Source organism: Harpia harpyja, chromosome 3, assembly GCF_026419915.1.
Source record: "Harpia harpyja isolate bHarHar1 chromosome 3, bHarHar1 primary haplotype, whole genome shotgun sequence".
NCBI lineage: Eukaryota > Metazoa > Chordata > Aves > Accipitriformes > Accipitridae > Harpia > Harpia harpyja.
In genome coordinates this window covers 41,348,955-41,366,712 of record NC_068942.1, presented here as the reverse complement: position 1 = coordinate 41,366,712, position 17,758 = coordinate 41,348,955, and the positions used below count along the sequence as shown (strand labels likewise).

General features: G+C 42.5%; 1 protein-coding gene across 1 annotated transcript in view; it reads left to right on the top strand.

The window, feature by feature from the left end:
- LOC128139584 (cytosolic phospholipase A2 epsilon-like) overlaps positions 1-17,758 on the top strand; it is a 39,295-nt gene that overhangs the window by 10,035 nt on the left and 11,502 nt on the right. The window contains exons 4-14 of the mRNA XM_052782181.1: positions 7,961-8,097; positions 8,912-9,040; positions 9,726-9,766; positions 10,338-10,380; positions 10,804-10,867; positions 11,804-11,973; positions 12,098-12,190; positions 12,971-13,008; positions 14,234-14,369; positions 15,877-16,013; positions 16,330-16,555. Of these exons, the coding sequence (XP_052638141.1) occupies positions 7,961-8,097; positions 8,912-9,040; positions 9,726-9,766; positions 10,338-10,380; positions 10,804-10,867; positions 11,804-11,973; positions 12,098-12,190; positions 12,971-13,008; positions 14,234-14,369; positions 15,877-16,013; positions 16,330-16,555 (1,214 nt within the window). The remainder of the gene's footprint in view (positions 1-7,960; positions 8,098-8,911; positions 9,041-9,725; positions 9,767-10,337; positions 10,381-10,803; positions 10,868-11,803; positions 11,974-12,097; positions 12,191-12,970; positions 13,009-14,233; positions 14,370-15,876; positions 16,014-16,329; positions 16,556-17,758) is intronic.

Below are 17,758 nucleotides of genomic sequence, written 5' to 3'. Positions count from 1 at the left end.
AGGTAAGTCCTGGAAAGAGTGAGAAGTATCTTCAGATTCTTTTGTTTGTTACCAGTAAACAAGATTTGGGGACCAGTAGGTGAAGAAAAGGATGTCTTTCTCTCCTTTCTGTTGGTAATTCCCCAGGTGCATTGTGACTTTGGGCCTGTTTCTTAAGGATGTCATACCATAATGGAGCACAGTAAACCACCATGCCATTGAACAAGGAAGATAAAATATTAAATAGCTCTGTTGACTGAGCAGCAACCTGCCTGTGCTCTCAAAGAAGCTGGTCTCCCAGGAAAAATAGTGTGATACCAAGTGATTTAAATACTTCATTACTATGCAAAAAGGTATCTTGTAATTTTAAGTGCTTGATTTTGCACTGATACCAATGTCCTTTTAGCTTGTTTTGACACTTGAAAGTATTTGAAGTATCAGAAAACTAGAATAGTTACATATGCTAACCTGTGCTGATGACAATTAGAAAATTATGTTTACCTAGCCTTGTGTCAGCAATATGATCTTTTCCCCTGAAAATGGATTGTAAGCAGCTGATACAGGTGCAGCTGATACAGGTGCTATCTGACTAAGATATCGGTGGAAGGCTGACAATTTTTGTGATAACATATTTCAGATTTCCCTAGATTTTCATCTTCCAGGTATCAAATCCAGGAACAAGCCACCTTTCCAACTAAGTGCAGCAGCTTCTATGACTTGCTTTTTGTGCCCGCATGCTGGCTTCCCATCTTTTCTAAGCATGCAGTTATCTGCTCGCTTGAGTTTCTGTTCACCTCCACTTGGCTAAAACATGCTCCATTTCCCTGATTTTCAATCCATTCGTTGCAAGTGCAGTCACACCAGGTCCTTTGGCCATTAGAGTCCTTATATTTTTCCCTGACTTACTTGCCAAATCCTGGCTTCAGTGAATGGTGCTTTCTATATACTTCCACTGACATTCCTCGCTATTGAGTGCACCCGACTTCTCTTGGCTGTTTTTTAAACATGTACCTCAAGACCTGTGGGATGTGTGTTTTGCAAGACTGGGATGGAATCCCAGCTTATCCTGAAATCTGATGTTACACCTTTGCCTGTAGACAACACTTGCTGGTGGAGTTTGGCAATAATTGCATAAGTTTTCACACAAAGAAAAAAATTAAAACAAAAAGAAAGCACCCTGCTCCTCCTCAATGGATCAATTAGCCCTTTTCATATACTTACAGTCGCTCCACCACTTTTGCGGGCTCCTCTATACTTAGATAATGTTCAACTCTGACATCTGCTTCATACTTCGTACAACTGGTTTCTGTCTTATCGTATGCAAATGCTCTTGGCAGACCTGAGCTAATTAGTTTTCACTGTATTTCTAACTGAACCTTATGCCAATTCGTAATCATGGGTCAGACTCAAACACACATTTCTGGCACTCCCTGATCTCACTATGGGCACTAGAGAGGCGGGCGCCCAGATAAGATCACTTACACTCATCCTGCTGCTCTGCAGGCGCTGGGTGTCATCACTAGGCTCCAACACCCATATGCAGTTAGGCTGGGGAGGTGGTGGGCATGCTAGAAAGGAAGCAATTCTGGTGAAGTTTATGGGGCTTTTACAGTCTGGCACCTGCTTTGAGGTGGTGTCCCCCTCCTCAGTCCAAGACTGCAGACAGCTTTGGGTAAAAGAATGACTTTTTTGGTCATTGGTGTGTTCATTTGCTCCTCTTCAGCTGGAGATTAGTGCCAGAGGCTTTTACAAAAGCTCATGTTTCCTGACTCTGTTGATGGTGTCAATTGTCTTAGAGAATTCCCTATGTGTAGAAGGAATTTCTGGCCAGGATGAGGTGGCAGGGGAAACGGTGTATTAGCTCCTTTCCTTGCTTCTAACACCCTTTCCAGTGATTCTGTTTCCCAAAAGGATGAGAAAGGAGCCAGGTGATGGGAGAGGAGGACCATGGTGGCACAGGCTTTCCAACATCTTCCAGGTGCTCTCCTTAAACAAATGAGTTATTGGGTGGCTACACAGAGCTGCACCAAGCTCCCAGCCTGGCCCACCTTTACCATCATTAGCGTTTACTTGCTGTTTGATCGCAGCCCCTACAGCCCACAGCCAGAGCTGACACCCTTACCCCAATCCCATGGACAAACAGATGATCAATGAGGGGATCTGCCTCATCTGGCACACCTGAAGCCCAAGCACAGAGAGAGGGGAATTGCCCTGAGGCACCGAGAGTGGAAGCAGACCTCTCCCAGGTCCTCAGGCAACACCCGTGACACAGACCTGCAGTGATGTGGCCGTCCCTACTACAATTTAATACAATATGAAAGGGCGAAACTCTCTTGGACTCCACTGGGTCTTGCATAACCCTGAAGACCTGAGTAAAGAGGTCTCTGTGACAGAGTGCTCTCTGAAACCGTGGCAGCCTACACAGGTACCAGTTGATACCACGTACCAAGAGCTGATCTTTGCTACTGGAGAGCATTTGGGCTCATTAATGCAGCAGGGGTGAAGAGGGTAGGTGTCAGGTCTGGCTTGACCTCGGTGTTTGCAACACTCTGCCTGGACTGCAGAGGTGAATTTGAGCTGTGTGTCCCAGTGAGAAATTACTTGGAGTGAATTTCAGGCTGACAGGTGCTTTCATCCCAGAGACAGTAACTTCTCTGATAGGTGTTGTCCTGCCAGTTCAAGAGGCTGTGGGTAGGGGGATCCCTGTGTTGCAGCTGCCAGAGCTGCAGTAGGACAAGGCAAAACCTTAGGGGGGTTGAAATGTGACTGTGCTTATCAGGTATATTCTCTAACTATAGAAATCGGGTGCATGTGGAAGCGGTCTCAGCTGTGGAAGGAAAACTGTTGGTCTTAGCTGGGAGGTCAGAACAATGCCTCTCCCTTTGCCCTTCCTTTTGTTGTTGGATTTTCCTTTTGGTTTTCATCTTTGCATGAAGAGAGACCTTGCATATCTATAAAAGAGGAGCTCAGAGCCTTTCTCCTCTCCCAGCTTATGAAATTATTTTGTGGAAGCTCTTAATTTATCCATTTAAAGAAATGAGCCAGTTCTGGGGTGATACACCTGGAGTTTTTGCAAATCAGAGCGGTTCTCCAGAGACATCAGGGGTTATTTTTGCTATGGAAAATAAATTCAAGCAAATTAGTGAGAATACACTTAGTGCAGGTGATACTCACAGCCCTGCCCCAAGGATGCAAGTGGTGCCGGTGGCGCAGGAGGTAGAGGTGACCTAGGGTGTGAAAGCTTTGCTCTGTGACTGCAGCAGGTACTGCACCCAATGAATCTGTGCTCCAGGGAGCAAATCCTACTTTGCCACAAAACTTAAATGGCTGGACTGGGTGGAGGGGTCATTCACACAGGGACTCTGTCCATTCCTGGTAAAGGACATCACTGATTAAGCACAGTAGATCTATGAGCTTTTGTTATTTCCACAAGCAAGCTACAGAGAGTAACATTACGCTTACAGATGAGTGTTGCATGTGGATTCTTGTAGAGGACCGAGTTCAGTTCAAATCAGCTCTCAGACAGGCAGCAGTTGGAGGTAACTTCTTAATATTGTTTGCATCATACTATGCTGGTGAGGGAAAATGTCCCTGGAGACCATGTCTGTTGATTGAGAAATGGGAGTGGCTCTCCTCCTCCTTTTAGGTGAACTGTAGTAAACTAGGATTCAAGGAGAACCTGTCTGTGCAGGTAGAGAGGAATTCACTAGGAGAAAATTATTTCTTTTTTTTGGTGTTATGAAATGCAGTAACAGGACAGATGAGTTTTATAGTTTACGTTCATTGTTCTTACGAGACTAGTTTTTCTTGTATGCTTGGGTTTTCAGTGCTGTAATTTTCTTCTTTCTTGTGATGGAGATGAATGCTTTTAGAACGTGATGGTTCATTTCAGGATCATGTCACAGGACTGTACTCTCACAGAGCAGCAAATAGCTGGCTGCAGTTCTGAACTTTTCTGTTCAGTCCTAAATTTTTAGCCTATCTTTAGCTTGAAGACAGAGATGAGAAACAGTCCCACCAACACACAAATGCAATTGAATCCAAAGAAGTTAAAAATTGGAAAAGGATAGCAGGGTCACTTAGTGCTTACTTCCAAAGAGACTGTGAGTTCAGATGTCTCAGCATCCACATGGGGTGACTTTATGTCATCAGGGAATGAAGTTGCAACACGTGCACTAAAGTAAGGGCCTGGCATGGCATGAAATTGCTAATGATGCCCCGCTATTGCATTAAAATTGGAGCATGAAGAAAATGCAAATACAATTTCTTGTATTACCTCCCAGATAGCAATGAATAAACTGGAAGATTTTCAGTAGGTCTCTTGTATGCTTTTTTCAGGGATGAGTGGGAGCAAAAAAAGCTGGTTAGTCATTCCAAGTGCTCCCATGTAATGAGGGTATCATAGTCTTCATAGTATTCAGCAGACATCCAAATACCTGTTATTTTTTATTTGTTCCACTGTTCACCTCACAGCTTAGCCTGGCTTCAAGTGAACTGCTACTTCTACAGAAATACATAAACTCAGTTAGAGTCACAGCATGGGGAATAGCTGATACTGTCTGTACAATTCAAAGAAAATGTAGAAAATCACAGGAATTTTATGGGAAACAATAACCTCTGCCCATCAGTGGGAACTGTAGATGAATTGTGGCAAACCCACATATGGTATATTCCCCTTTCTCCACGGGAGGAAGATGTGCTTTGTCCTAGTGGTTTCACCTCACCTCATCTTCAAGGTCAAATTTGCACTCAGTAGTTACTAACAATTATATGTAATTTGTCTGTGACCAGCTAGCCTTGATATTGCAGAATCACACAGAGTGGCTGAGGTGTGAAGACACCTCTGGAGATCATCCAGTCCAGCCCCCTGCTCAAAGCAGGGTCAGCTACAGCAGGTTGCACAGAGCCATGTCCAGCTGGGTTTTGAACATCTCCAAGGATAGAGACTTCACAACTTCCTTTGGGCAACCTGTGCTAGTGTTCGATCACCCTCATGTTAAAAAAAAAAAAAAAACCCAACAAAAAACTTTCTTCATGTTTAAATGGGATTTCCTGTATTTTGGTTTGCGTCTATTGCCTCTTACCTTTCGCTGGGCACTACTGAGAAGAGTCTGACACTGACTTCTTTGTTTCCCTCTCCCCTGCCCCCAATCAGGTATTTGTATACATTGATAGATCCCCCTGAGCATTCTCTGCTCCAGGGTGAAAAGTCCCAGCTCTCTCAGTTTCTCCCCATATGGCAGATGCTCCAATCCCCCCATCTTCTTTGTGGATTTTTGCTAGGCTCACTCAAGTACATCCTTAACTCTCTTGTACTGGGGAACCCAGAAATGTGGCCTTGCCAGTGCTGAGTCGAGAAGAAGGATCACCCTCCACCTGCTGGCAACACTCTTCCTAATACAGCCCAGGAGGCTGTTGGCCTTGTTTCCCATGAGGGCACATTGCTGGCTCATGTTTAACCTGGTGTCCACCAAAATGCACAGGTCTTTCTCTGCAGAGCTGCTTTCCCGCTGGCCAGCCCCCAGCCTGTCCTGGTGCATGGGGTTATTCCTCCTCATGTGTAGGACTTTGCATTTCCCTTGCTGAACTTCATGAGGCTCGTGTCAGCCCAGTTCTCTAGCCTGTCCAGGTCCCTCTGAATGGCAGAACAGACATCTGGTGTGTCAACCACTCCTCCAAGTTTTGTACCACCTGCAAACTTGCTGAAGGTGTGTTCTGTCCCACCACCCACATTGTTAATAAAAAGATATTAAACAGCGTTGGGCCCCAGTATCAGTCCCTGGGGTACACCACTAGTGACTGGCCTCCATCCTGGACTTTGTGCTGCTGATCACAATCCTTTGAGCCTGGCAGTTTAGCCAGCTTTTAATCTACCTCACTGTCTATTTATCTAGCCTGTACTTCATCAGTTTGACATAGAATTGTCAATAGCTTATTTTAAGTAAGTATTTATGAAAGCAACACACATATGGAAAAATAATTTTAGAAAGTAGCCTCATGAAAATGTTTTGTCAAAGAAAACACTCCAGCAAATCAGTAAATTCCAGATGAAACAGTAACAAAAGACATTCATTCATGCTTGGGTCAGAGTTTTAGCACTGCCAGCTTTCTCAGTTCTATCATAAATCTTGTTTTATACACTGTGTAGTTGAAAGCTGGAATTTTAAAAAGGATAGAGCATTTTGGTTTCCATTAAAAATCAAAAAGGAAAAGAACTGGCCTTTGCAACTACAGCAAACAGACAGAAATGTGTCGTTCCTGTACCCTGCAATGGCCAGAAACCAAAAAGGAGAGAAATTATGTCTCAGGTCAGTTTAACATTTCTGAATTATGTCCCATCTCGGCCACTTTGGTGATTTTGGGGACACTGGACTCGTGTTTTTGTAACACTTGAGATTGGCAGTGATAACTGTGTTAATGAAAGGTGGGATGGTCTAGACCGCCTGAAGCCACATTCGGTTCTTTGCTTTTGTACAGGCTTCCTATGTGCTCTTGAGAAACTATAGATCAGAGCCAGCAATACCACTTATCAGGACAAGTACGTCACAGCTCGGCTGGCCGTCAGACAGCACAGTGAGGGAAAATACTTCACTTATCAAATAGATGGGTAATCCCAGCCCTCCTGCACATTGTAAATTGAATATTACACTGGTAATTACCAAAGTCAATATATTATCCTGTCACTTCAATTATGTAAAGATCTGAGATGCTGAAATGTTGTCTGTGGAAATAATTTCAAAGACAGAAAGGCAACCTACATCCTTCATGAGGGAAAAGTCCCAGCAGTGTCAAGAAGTTCCTTCAGATTCAGCGTGAAGAGTTACCTGGGACTATCCCTGCTCTACAGGCATCGTCCTCTGGGGATGTCCCAGTCACAGAGCCTCTGGATTTCAGGCAACACTTTATATTTAGGCAAAATTTCCCAAAGCGATGTATCTGATACCCTGAGCAAAAACACCAGGATGAACTCTTTTAACCTTGAGGAACTGACTCAAGACCTGTGCCGTGCTTACAGATAGTAAGTTTTGTCTCTCTGCTCATGAAGTAGTTATCTCTATTGACCGCCATGGGACCAGACTTCTCCCCTTCTCCTTTTTTCTCACCAAAGCCTGTGTTTATACAACAGGATGGATCAGCCCTTCCAGTTGCCGCTGGAAAAGTTCCTGTCCAAGGTCTGGGAATCTCTTTGGTGTTTGCTTGGTTCATGATCTATAGGAGATGATCCCTTATAGTAAGTGCAGGCTTACTCCCTTCATCCACAAGATCCAAATTCTTTCTGCCACTTCATTTTTCCTGGGAAGAGACATGGAGTAGGAAATAGCTTCCAGGTCTTTTAGGCATCAGCAAACACCGGGAAAAGGCTCCAGCTACCTATTGACCTCCTGAAAAAGCAACTGTACTGCTGGTAGGCCTCTCCCTTCCTACCCCACCTAAGGACACAATGCTCTAGGTAGCTGGAATAATTAATTTTCCATCATGAAGCATTAATAACCAGGTATGCCAGACATTTATTATCTCAATCAGACTCAGACCTGATTCTTTTAAGATTTCTCACAAAGCTAAATTGCCACAAAGAGAATTTACACCCAATCTATCTCAGGGTCTGAAGCTCACTCTCTGCTGCATGGGTTGCAGTTTCTCCTCCCACCAAATTTGCAGAGAGCTGAAACAATGTTGATAAGAAGCAATATAAGACTCATGGCTATACATGTTGTTCTATCTACTGGCTAGGACTGTATTTTTTTTAAATGTGTAGGATTGTGCACAGTTATTTGCATATACTGCTTACTAAAAACAGTGTTGTGATGAGCAACAAATTAATTTTATCCAGCTGTGTGATTTCTATCCTCCTGGTTTGGCCAATGTATATCAGAAAGAACTGGCCATCTCTCATCCATGTTCAAGCTACAGAGAGCTTAAATGCCTCCACTTCTTGTGTCATGATTCCACTGCCAGATATTTTGTGCCTATATTTCTGTAGTAAGCCAATCTGATTGCTACGTGAGCCTCTGGTTGCCAACTGCTTCAGATGAAAAATTTCACACCAAAACCATCAAAGACTGCAGAAATCCTGTGTGGAATGAAACTTTCTACTTCCGGATACAGAGAAAAGTCAAGGTACACAAGCCAAAAACTCTCTTCTTCATCTCATCTCTATGCACCTTCTTTCAGTTTAGCCCAGAACAGGATGTCATGTCTTCTAATGCCTATCTGAATTTACTTAAAATTCCCCTAGCAAGCTGGAGCAAAACAATTGTGGCTTTTGCTGGAATCCACTTCTCTCCTAACAGATAGTTATTATTTATATATCGGTAATATGAGTCTGACCTCCTTGTAGAAGGCTGACTGGACCAATGACAGAGTGACAACACAGAGAAACTATGAAGTGAAAATATAAAGCAACACTATAACAGAAAAACACATCTTTCCCTGAGAGGACATGAAATAATGGCATATCAATGCCAGGAAGCTGCTAAATCCTAGTATGATTAAGATCTTTACTCAGTTTGCTGCTGATAATTACACTACACTCAAATACTTATGAACAGGTGGCTGAAAGTGGAAAGCCCAAGGACATAGAAAGGTAGTTATTGATATGAAGTGACCTCTATTGCCCCTGTTGATAAGGGACAATATAGGACTTCTGGCTATCCATATTGTTTCCTAAAAGATTGCATTTTTTGTGAGAGCTACTTAAAAGCATAAAAGGTGACCCAAGAGAAATCTCAGTTCAGCCTTAATTGATAAGACTAGAAGTTGTTTCTTACAAAGCAGATTACACTCATTTTCTTACTCTTCCTTGTGACACTTCGTCATCAATACTTTTCTATTTCCTCTCTGTAAAGCAGGTGCTGAACCTGGAAGAGCTGCAAAATGTCATGCTTCTTCAGTACATGATAATGAATTGGACATTTTTCATTTCTTTTCCCAGAATATTCTGGAAATTACTGTTTCTGATGATGACATCATTCATGATCATGACCACGCGATAGTGCTTTTTGATGTAGCTAAAATCCCCCTTGGGGAAAGAGTGTTTATGGCATTCCCACTAAATCCACAGGTAAGAGCTCGGTCAGACATTTAGTACATCTTGATGTCCATTCTCTTCCTTCTAATTAAAGAGGTGTGCTGTCTCTTCTGTCTTCTACCACCAGGATCAGCTTGGTGGTAAAAACGTAACAAAATTTATGAAAATCTTGGAAACTGCACACCAGTGACAAAATAGATGGCCGTCTCAAATTCCTGTTGGTTTCCTCTGGCAGACATCATGGCCAAATTCCCAAGCCCCAGAGCAGATGTAATTTTAGGCAAGCTTTGCACTTTTAATAATTTGACAGAAAATGACAGAGCTTATCTAATCCTCACAAAGATTATAAAAAGAAAGACAATACAAGGACAGGAAAATGGCCTGTTTCCACAATATTTTACTAAACACTAAGTCTTAGCATATCGTGTTCAGCACAAGGAAGCTGGCGAGGAAGAAAGTGTGAAAAACAAAGGTTTACTAGGGAGACTCATAAGGACCAAACACCCTTTGTTCTGCTAGTACAATTGAGATCTTCTTTTCCTTGGGGAAGAAAAAGCTGCCTCTGTCCTCTAATGCTGACAATAGCAAGCATGAAACAGAATATTGTTACTTATTAAAGCATAAAGGAAACTGTGCTTCCAAAAATGAAGGTCACTTTGCAAACCTCTGCACATGCTAATAGAGACTGCTTCATTTTTTTTCTTTCTTTCATTTTCAGAGGAGGGAGGAGCTGGAAGTTGAGTTTGTATTGGAGAGCATGTGAGTAAAACCCCATTATTACAGGAGCAGCAGCTTGGAGTGGTGCATCAGTGCAGGGAAACCTTCTGTACACTCAGTATCATCTTAATAGCCAGATTCACCGTTTTTCCAAACTTAATGTGTGCATCAGCAAATAATTGTAAGAAAGGAAAATGCCATGATGTGGAGAATGAGTTCAGAATTTTAATTCTGTGACTTTCTCTTACAATTTATATATTACTTACATAGTTCAGAGTTGGTTTTCTGGGGCTGGTAAATCCCACTGCAGTAACTGTAGATTTTCTGTAGAGCGCTCTCTGGGCAGCTTATGGCTGAGGAGAAGGTCGCTACCCAATCTGTGACATACCTGTGCTATTAAGGCTGTTACAAACACTTTCCAGGTACCTTATTGTAATTGAATCATTTCTGCTAGGTAGTTATGTGGTATTTAGTGAAAAGGGAGCATACTTCCAGAAACAATAGGAAGGAGCAAAAAAAAAAAAAATTAAGAGAGAAAGACGTGTCCTGTTCAGGACAGTATCCAGATATTATATTGTTTATAAAATACATATTATTTGTTCTTGTTTTCTAGCTGGGGTCCTCCTGAAACCATCATCACAAATGGGGCAATAGTGGTAAAATATCATTTGCTCTGTTCTCTTGTGTTCTTTCCCAGATCTTTCCTTACCTTAGCTGACTATGATGGCAGTGAGGGAAACATTGCAAGTCTTGATTCTTTAGTGACACTTTTTCTCTTAGGAGCTTTATCTTTGAGGAGGCCAGCATGATCTTAAAGGAGCCTTCAGAATGCTATCATTTTCCTTTGTTTTGTCTGCATCCATTGAAAATTACAATGTGCTTAGCATAGCACCATCTTCCCACATGACAATGATGTTAATTCTCACTTTCACTGGATCTGGCAGAAGTCTCCAACACAGCTGGCCCCCACATTCAAGCAATGACCCTTGCTACAATGACCTTTCCAACATCTGCCAGCACTGGTGGTGAGATGTCTGGAAGAGTAATCTAATTCTCTGTCCCCATCACATCTATTCTAGTGTCGTGAAGTAGCCTGCTTGGAAGTTCACTTGGACAGCAGGATGAAGAAGAAGCATTTTTCAGGTAAGCTTATGAATTCTTTAACTGAGTATTAGTGATTTTACCCTCTCTAACAATGCCTAGAAATTGCATCATCCAAATATTAAGGCTTTAGTTGACCACATCTAAGGTGATTTGTAAAAACTTTGCAGTAGGGAATGCCACCAGTTCTGCAGCAGGTGTAGGTTCGGGGTTCTGACTTCACGGGGAGCCTTGTGCCAGACCAGAAACAACATCAGATGCTTGTACAGAAGGTATCTAAACCCCAGGCTGAGATCCTGAAAACCTCTGCTGTAGTACTGCTAAACCCTGAAGAAGCTTACTTCCTTAGGTGCGATAGTCCATGGCCGTAACTTTCCTCAGGATCTCTGACAGTTCGACTTCTGCATATGCACAGAAACACCTCATTTTTTACAGGGGTTAGCCACTCAGCAGCTGGCTCCTGCCTGACCCTGATCAACATCCAGAATCTAGAAGTTCCTCTGCCCACATTCCCTGAGGGGCTGGATCTGGTAGGCAATCTCAGAGCATGCGTAACACACACCAGCAGGATTAGCTGATCTCTTCATATAAATAGGGTCATCTGCTGCAGAGTCAGATCTTATTTTAGGGGACTGAGAACTTCTCTTGCTCATTATTTGGCCTGGGATGAGGATGATTTACAATGCAAAGTACCTGGTTGCATTCACTGTGTCATGATGCAACAGCAATAGAAATGCAGCAGTATAAAACTCAGTGCTATTCACGTCACACTCGCATCCAGCTTCTTGCTCAGCCCATTATACAGATACAACCACCTGTAATGTTTGGGTCTTGGATGACTTTCAGAAGACAGCTTTCTAAATAAAAAGGAAGAGGAGAAGGGGTTTGTTTAAAGCTACTTTTGCTTCTTTTTTTCCCTTTCTCCCTTTTTTGCAATTAGAAGTAACTTTTTGTGTGCATTTTATCTCATTGGTTTAGAGAATGAGCTAACATTTACAGTGAGAGGATCCTTTGAAGAAACCCAGAGAGTTTCAGTTGGCTGTGACTCCGGCTCCCCAGTCCCAGATCCCACTTTCTTCCACTATGCCAAATACAAGCAACCTTCCCTGGATGTTTCACTCACAAAGAAGAGGAAGCTTCCCACCTTTGTACGTTACCCTAGAACATGGTAGACAACACAGACAGTCCTATGATCTGACCTTTACATGTGAGTAGGCAGCAAGAGGAGAATATTTCTGTCTTAACCAAAAAGTACTCCGTGCTCCTTTTCAGTGTGCTTGCGTGTCATGCGGAGCAAGAAGGAGAAGCGTCCCCCTGACTCTCCCTCTCAAGTTGCTCCCCTCTGAGCGGGAAGTAGTAGGTGAGGTAAGTGTCCACTTTTAAAATTGTTGCTTTTAAAAGCTTTTAAAGCTTTTGCTTTTAAGAATTGTTGCTGGTTTCCAAGAGGCAGAAACTGAAGAGCACCTCTCTTTATACAGAGCCAGTTGTTTTCTAACCTCCCTCGAATCTAGGGCGATGCATAATGAAGTAAATTATTTGGAGCAAAATAAAATGGGAAATCCAGGGGAGAAGGAGGAAGAAGAAAAATGTCTAAGCTGTTGCTCGCGCTCCTATTGTCCATGTCCTTGGCCAGGCTGGAGGTCACTGGGTGCCACAGGGACAGGGGGGTGAGGCTGCAGCCTGGCACACTGCCATGGGAGGCAAACCCGTGCCACAGTTACGGGTGCTCAGCCTCTTTTGGCTTCCCCTTGTATCTCACATAGTTTTGTGAGAGGCTTTAGTTTCAAGACCCGTATTTAATGGTGGTCCCTTCCAGGGAGGTGAGGTGTAGCACTGAAGCTCTTCTGCTATTTATTTGTGTAGCTAAGGAGTACCAGTGCAAGCTACACCTGAGTTTCACAGCAGAGAGAAGATGCAGACTATAGATGATAATACCAAAGTCTTAATTTATTAAATCGCTACACATCTCTGGGTACTAATGAAACATTGAGAGGACAGTCTATCTCTCAATCTCAGTTAACTGGGATTCAGAGCTTTCTAGGTATAATGATGACCCAAAAGAGCTATGTCTCATTCTGAGTGGGAGAAAAGGACTGTTCTAAACAATATGTCAATATTGATAATTTTACCTTTTTAAATTTTCAGCACAGAAAATTTGATTTGCGTTTTAAGGTGAAAAAATGGTAAGATACCTTATTTATCTTCCTTCTGTGTTTTTCTCCTCGGTTCTTTGAATTTGGATAGTTGTCGATCAAGTTCCAATCCCTTTGTTGCAGCCTGCGTCCTGAATGCTGGCTCATCCTCCTTTCAGACTACAAAATAAAATGGACTTGGTACACAATACAGAGATTTTCAGTGGCCCTGAGTTTATGTAATGGGACTATACAGTGAGTTAAGAAAAGGTTTTATAAAGAACACACCAATTTTCTATTGATATTTTGCTGCAATCAAAATTATGTGCTAAGGGCCACTGTAGACACTCTTTGATACATCTACAACTTATTGCCAAATGCAGATTTTCAATAAAAGCAGCATTTCAAAACTAATTGAAAGAAACCTTTCTATTTTCCAAGGTCAGAGGGAAAAACTAAAAGACCAAAGTCAGCGTGCCTGGCCACTCTAGGATATGAAGAAATTGAAATAATAAATGTGCCTGTATTTATTTTTTAATGTCTCCTCAAAGACATAAATGCAAATTAACTCAATCGAGTGATTGCTTATTTCTAAACCAAGGAAACATATTGTGTATTTTGAGATATGGTTAAGGCCTTAGTAAAATATATAAGATGAATATGTTACATTATGTAACATATTGTAAGGGAAGTTCTCTTCCCTTACAAAAGCAGGTGCATCTTCTGTCATGCTGTAAATATGCTATGAGATATACATACAGTTTACAGCTCTCATTTAAAAACTTCTTCCTTACCACATCCAAGAAAGATTTTCATAGCGGCTTCCAAACTGCAACTGTAGTGCTTATAAATATCCATAAATGACTATATACACCCCCACACAAAAAAACATCTGAACACGAAAGTCCACAACTTCAGTCCACGATTCACAGGTATCAGTGGAAGTTTGCGCGACTTCTAAGAAGCCACTTTTAAAACACCGCCCTCTGCAGGCTTTTGGCCTTATGTTTCAAAGGGAACAATTCTGTTACTTGTAGCTATATTTAATTTCCGGCATCTTCGGCAAGGAGAAAAAAAAAAACCCAAACCTCTTAGTCCAAAGGAAGATGGGAAGATGTACTGTTGTTCTCCAGGAACAAACTAAAACATTTCATCTCTTCCTGCTTTGCTTTATATAGACCTGATGGTGAAGGCATGTCTATTTATGAAGTAGAAGCAATTAAAATGCTGAATCAGACTATAAACATGATGTGAGATACCTGATCCTCTGTTCCAGCCAGGACGACCTAGACATACGCCTGGGCTTTGACCTGTGTGCCCAGGAACAGGATTTCATTCACAAGAGGAAGAAGGTGGTTGCAGCCGCTCTGAAGGACATTCTCCAGCTGGAGGAGGACTTGCAGGATGATGAGGTATCTGAGACAAAATTATTCTCTATTTTCTCCACAGCTGAGTGTCAAAATTTGTGTTCAACTCCCATTTTCCTGGCAAGAGTGTAAAGTTTCATGTGCAAGCTATGGCTGACTTCCTTTCTCTATTCTAGGGAAGAAATGGGTACTCACAGGAAACATTAATAAAAAAACTGTAGCCCTGTTGCTACAGGACCTAGCTTTGTGTTGAGTAGCAGTTGACACAATAATGCAGAGAAGGACTAGGTGCTCTCAGCACCAAAGCCAAAGCTTCTTTTAGGCCTCACAGTCATCTCAACCAGACCTAAACCATTGATTCAGCACTTCTTTCCCTCACAGTTGAGACTGGACTTTATTTTGCTGTGCCTTTTGTGCTGGCATTTAGGCTCCCATTGTGTGAGCACAGCACGCTGCCAGTCTGACTTCATCATCTCCTGCAGCTAGAGCATGTGCTTGCTTAGCAAATGGGAACAATACCAGAGGGTCTAAGGCAGGGAAAAATCAGGTTTCTCTTTTTTAATTATACTTCCACAACTGCAGTGTGAAGCCTCAACTCAGATGCAGAGATGACAAATTTTCCTCAGTTTACCCTAAACTAGCTCAGCAGGTTTTTTGCACAGCTACACTTTTCGCACACGAGACCTTGCCTTTAAATGCCAGCACTAAGCCGTGGGCCATTTCCTTCCCCTCAGATGCAGAGGCAGCCATACTTCCCAGCAGAAAAATCTCCCTAGAGTCTCCTGATTTACACAAGAGATTAATTCACCCCAATGCATGGTAGCTATCTTTACTGTTAACGGAGCCAATTCATATTTATAGATTAATCCTTCCTCTAAGACTACCAGACCCTGGATTTCTCTGTCGTCACAGACAGAAGTAATTGCAGCTAACTTGCATACCTAGTATTGTATGTATATATGTGGTAGTGGAGTGAGTATGGTTTCACTTTCCCTCTAGCAACTGTAAAAGAGGATGGTGTCACCAGCCTCTGGTCTCAGGGGTCCTGAACTGGTCTGTGCTCTTAAACCCACCAGTCATGATACACCTACTATGGCCTGTGAAATAACTATACAATAGTAGAAACTGGCTCTAGCAAATTTCAGTAACAGAGAGGTAATTACTACTCACCGGGAAACTGTGAGACAGCACCTATATTTTCTGGTCTATTGCATCTGGTAAAAATCTGGTTCAGATGGCAGGAGGTACCATTCACTCTAGTTTTTTGCTGGTTTTTGTTATTGGTTTTGCAACAGAGCACTGAAAATGTGATGTTTGAGATGGTGGATTTTGATGTCCTAATGCACAGCTGCTTGGCAGAGGAAACATGAAGTATTCCTTACTTCTTCTATGCCCCATTATTAATTCAGGTTTTTCTTCTCCTTGCAGACCAGTGGTATGCAGGATCTTTATTATTATTTATCAGTACTGTAACTTTCTCTTATCTAGTCAAAGATGTCTCCCTCCCTTTTCAGACCATGTCACTAAATGCATGCATTTTGGGATTGAACAGGTACCTGTGGTGGCAATCATGACAACAGGTGGTGGAACCAGAGCTCTGACAGCCATGTATGCTCACCTTCTCAGCGTGCAGGAGCTGAATGTCTTGGACTGTGTCTCGTATATCACTGGTTTATCCGGCACAACATGGTAAGACCAACATAAGCAGTCTTCATAGGAATTTTCTATATGTGATGTCAAGAAGTGATCTGAAGAGTTGTATCATCTTTACTATCAAGAAAGGGCTTTCTTTCCTGCTGTGGCTTTTTCTTGTTTACTTCAGTGGGTATTTCCCCATATTTGGAATTAAATCAGTCCTGATTAAATACATGGATGGTACCACACACACGTGCTTTTTCATGTGAATCAAGGCATGATACACAAACCTCCATAACTTCCAAAAGCTCTGCTTCAGAACTCACACTTTTCCTTCTGGGTTTTTGTTGGGTTTTGTTTTTTTTTTTAGGACCATGTCAAACTTGTATGAAGATCCTGACTGGTCCCAAAAGGATCTTAAGGAAACACTCAAAGATGCCCGAAAGCATGTGCTCAAAAATAAGTTCTTTACTTGTTTTGCCCCCGATCGCCTGAAATACTACTTGAAAGAGTTGTGCCAGAGGAAACAGGAAGGACATCAAATATGTTTCACGGATCTATGGGGACTCATCATTGAAACCATGTTACATGAAAAGGTACAATAGCAGCGCCCTTCTCTTCAGATTTAAGTATTTAGTGAATATAGCAGAGAGGGCAGACAGTAAATCAAAAAATAGTTGAGATTGGAAGGGACCTCTGGAGGTTGTCTTGTCCAACAGCCCTGCTCAAGCAGCATAAGCTAGAGCCGGCTGCCCTGAACCATGGGCTTTTGAATATCTCCACAGGTGAAGACTCCACAACTTCTCTGGGCAACATATGCCAGTGTTTGACCATCCTTATGGAAAAGGAGTTTTTTGCTTGCTTGTTTGTTTGTTTGTTTGTTTTTTTCAGATAGATGCCTAAAGCATGTGCCTTGGCAGTATAATTATTTGTGGTTATTGGCTGTATTATGCAGATCTTAGCACCATACCTGGTGCAGAAGGGGTGGGAATAAAGAGAAATAATGGGAAACTTATAGTATGAACAACTTCAAAACGAATTCGCATGTAAATATTGAAATGAAAATCCTGCTGTTCTTTTAAAATTGCTGCACAGTGTGACAAGGCAAAGAAAAATCACAAGCCCAAAGACAGTATCTCTGAGTTGTTAACAGGATTACGTCACCCTGTAAACATTTCCACCAAAAGGCAATGTTCAGGTTCTATTTTAGTATTCGTGAGTATTTCCTTTCCAATAGGCCATTTATACTTAAGAAAGAGAAAACACTGCCCCTGTAATATGATTAACCCCACGCACATCCCAATTTCTACTGCCTAAACACAGCACAGTGGAAGAGACTCCCTTGGGGTGGGCTCAGCAGGGAGCTGTGGGTGTCCTTGCAGTGCCACAGACCTGACCCCTGACCGTACAGCCCAAGGGAAGCCCAGTGGCACGGCTGCCCTTCCAAGGGCTGCCCTGGTGAGGAGGAGCACCTGCAGCTCCCCTTCAAGGAGGATCTGAACTCAGCACCTTCTCAACCCTTGGTGCTGCTCCAAACCATCCTGCCCTTTCCACCCTGCCTGAGTATGCGAGGTGCTCTGCAGCAGAAGCAGTAAGGGTCAAGGCTCGCTGATCATTAATGCTGTCTGAGCCTTGGCTCTGTTGCAGGTCTGAGGAAAAGATGATTTTCTGGGCAGGCAGGGAAGGGGTTACTCTTTCTGAATGAAATATTTCCTGCCAAGAGTGCTTTTCAAATATTTCCAGACATTTTTCTGAAACAAACAATGTCAATAACAACATTTTCTTCCCACCATTGAAAT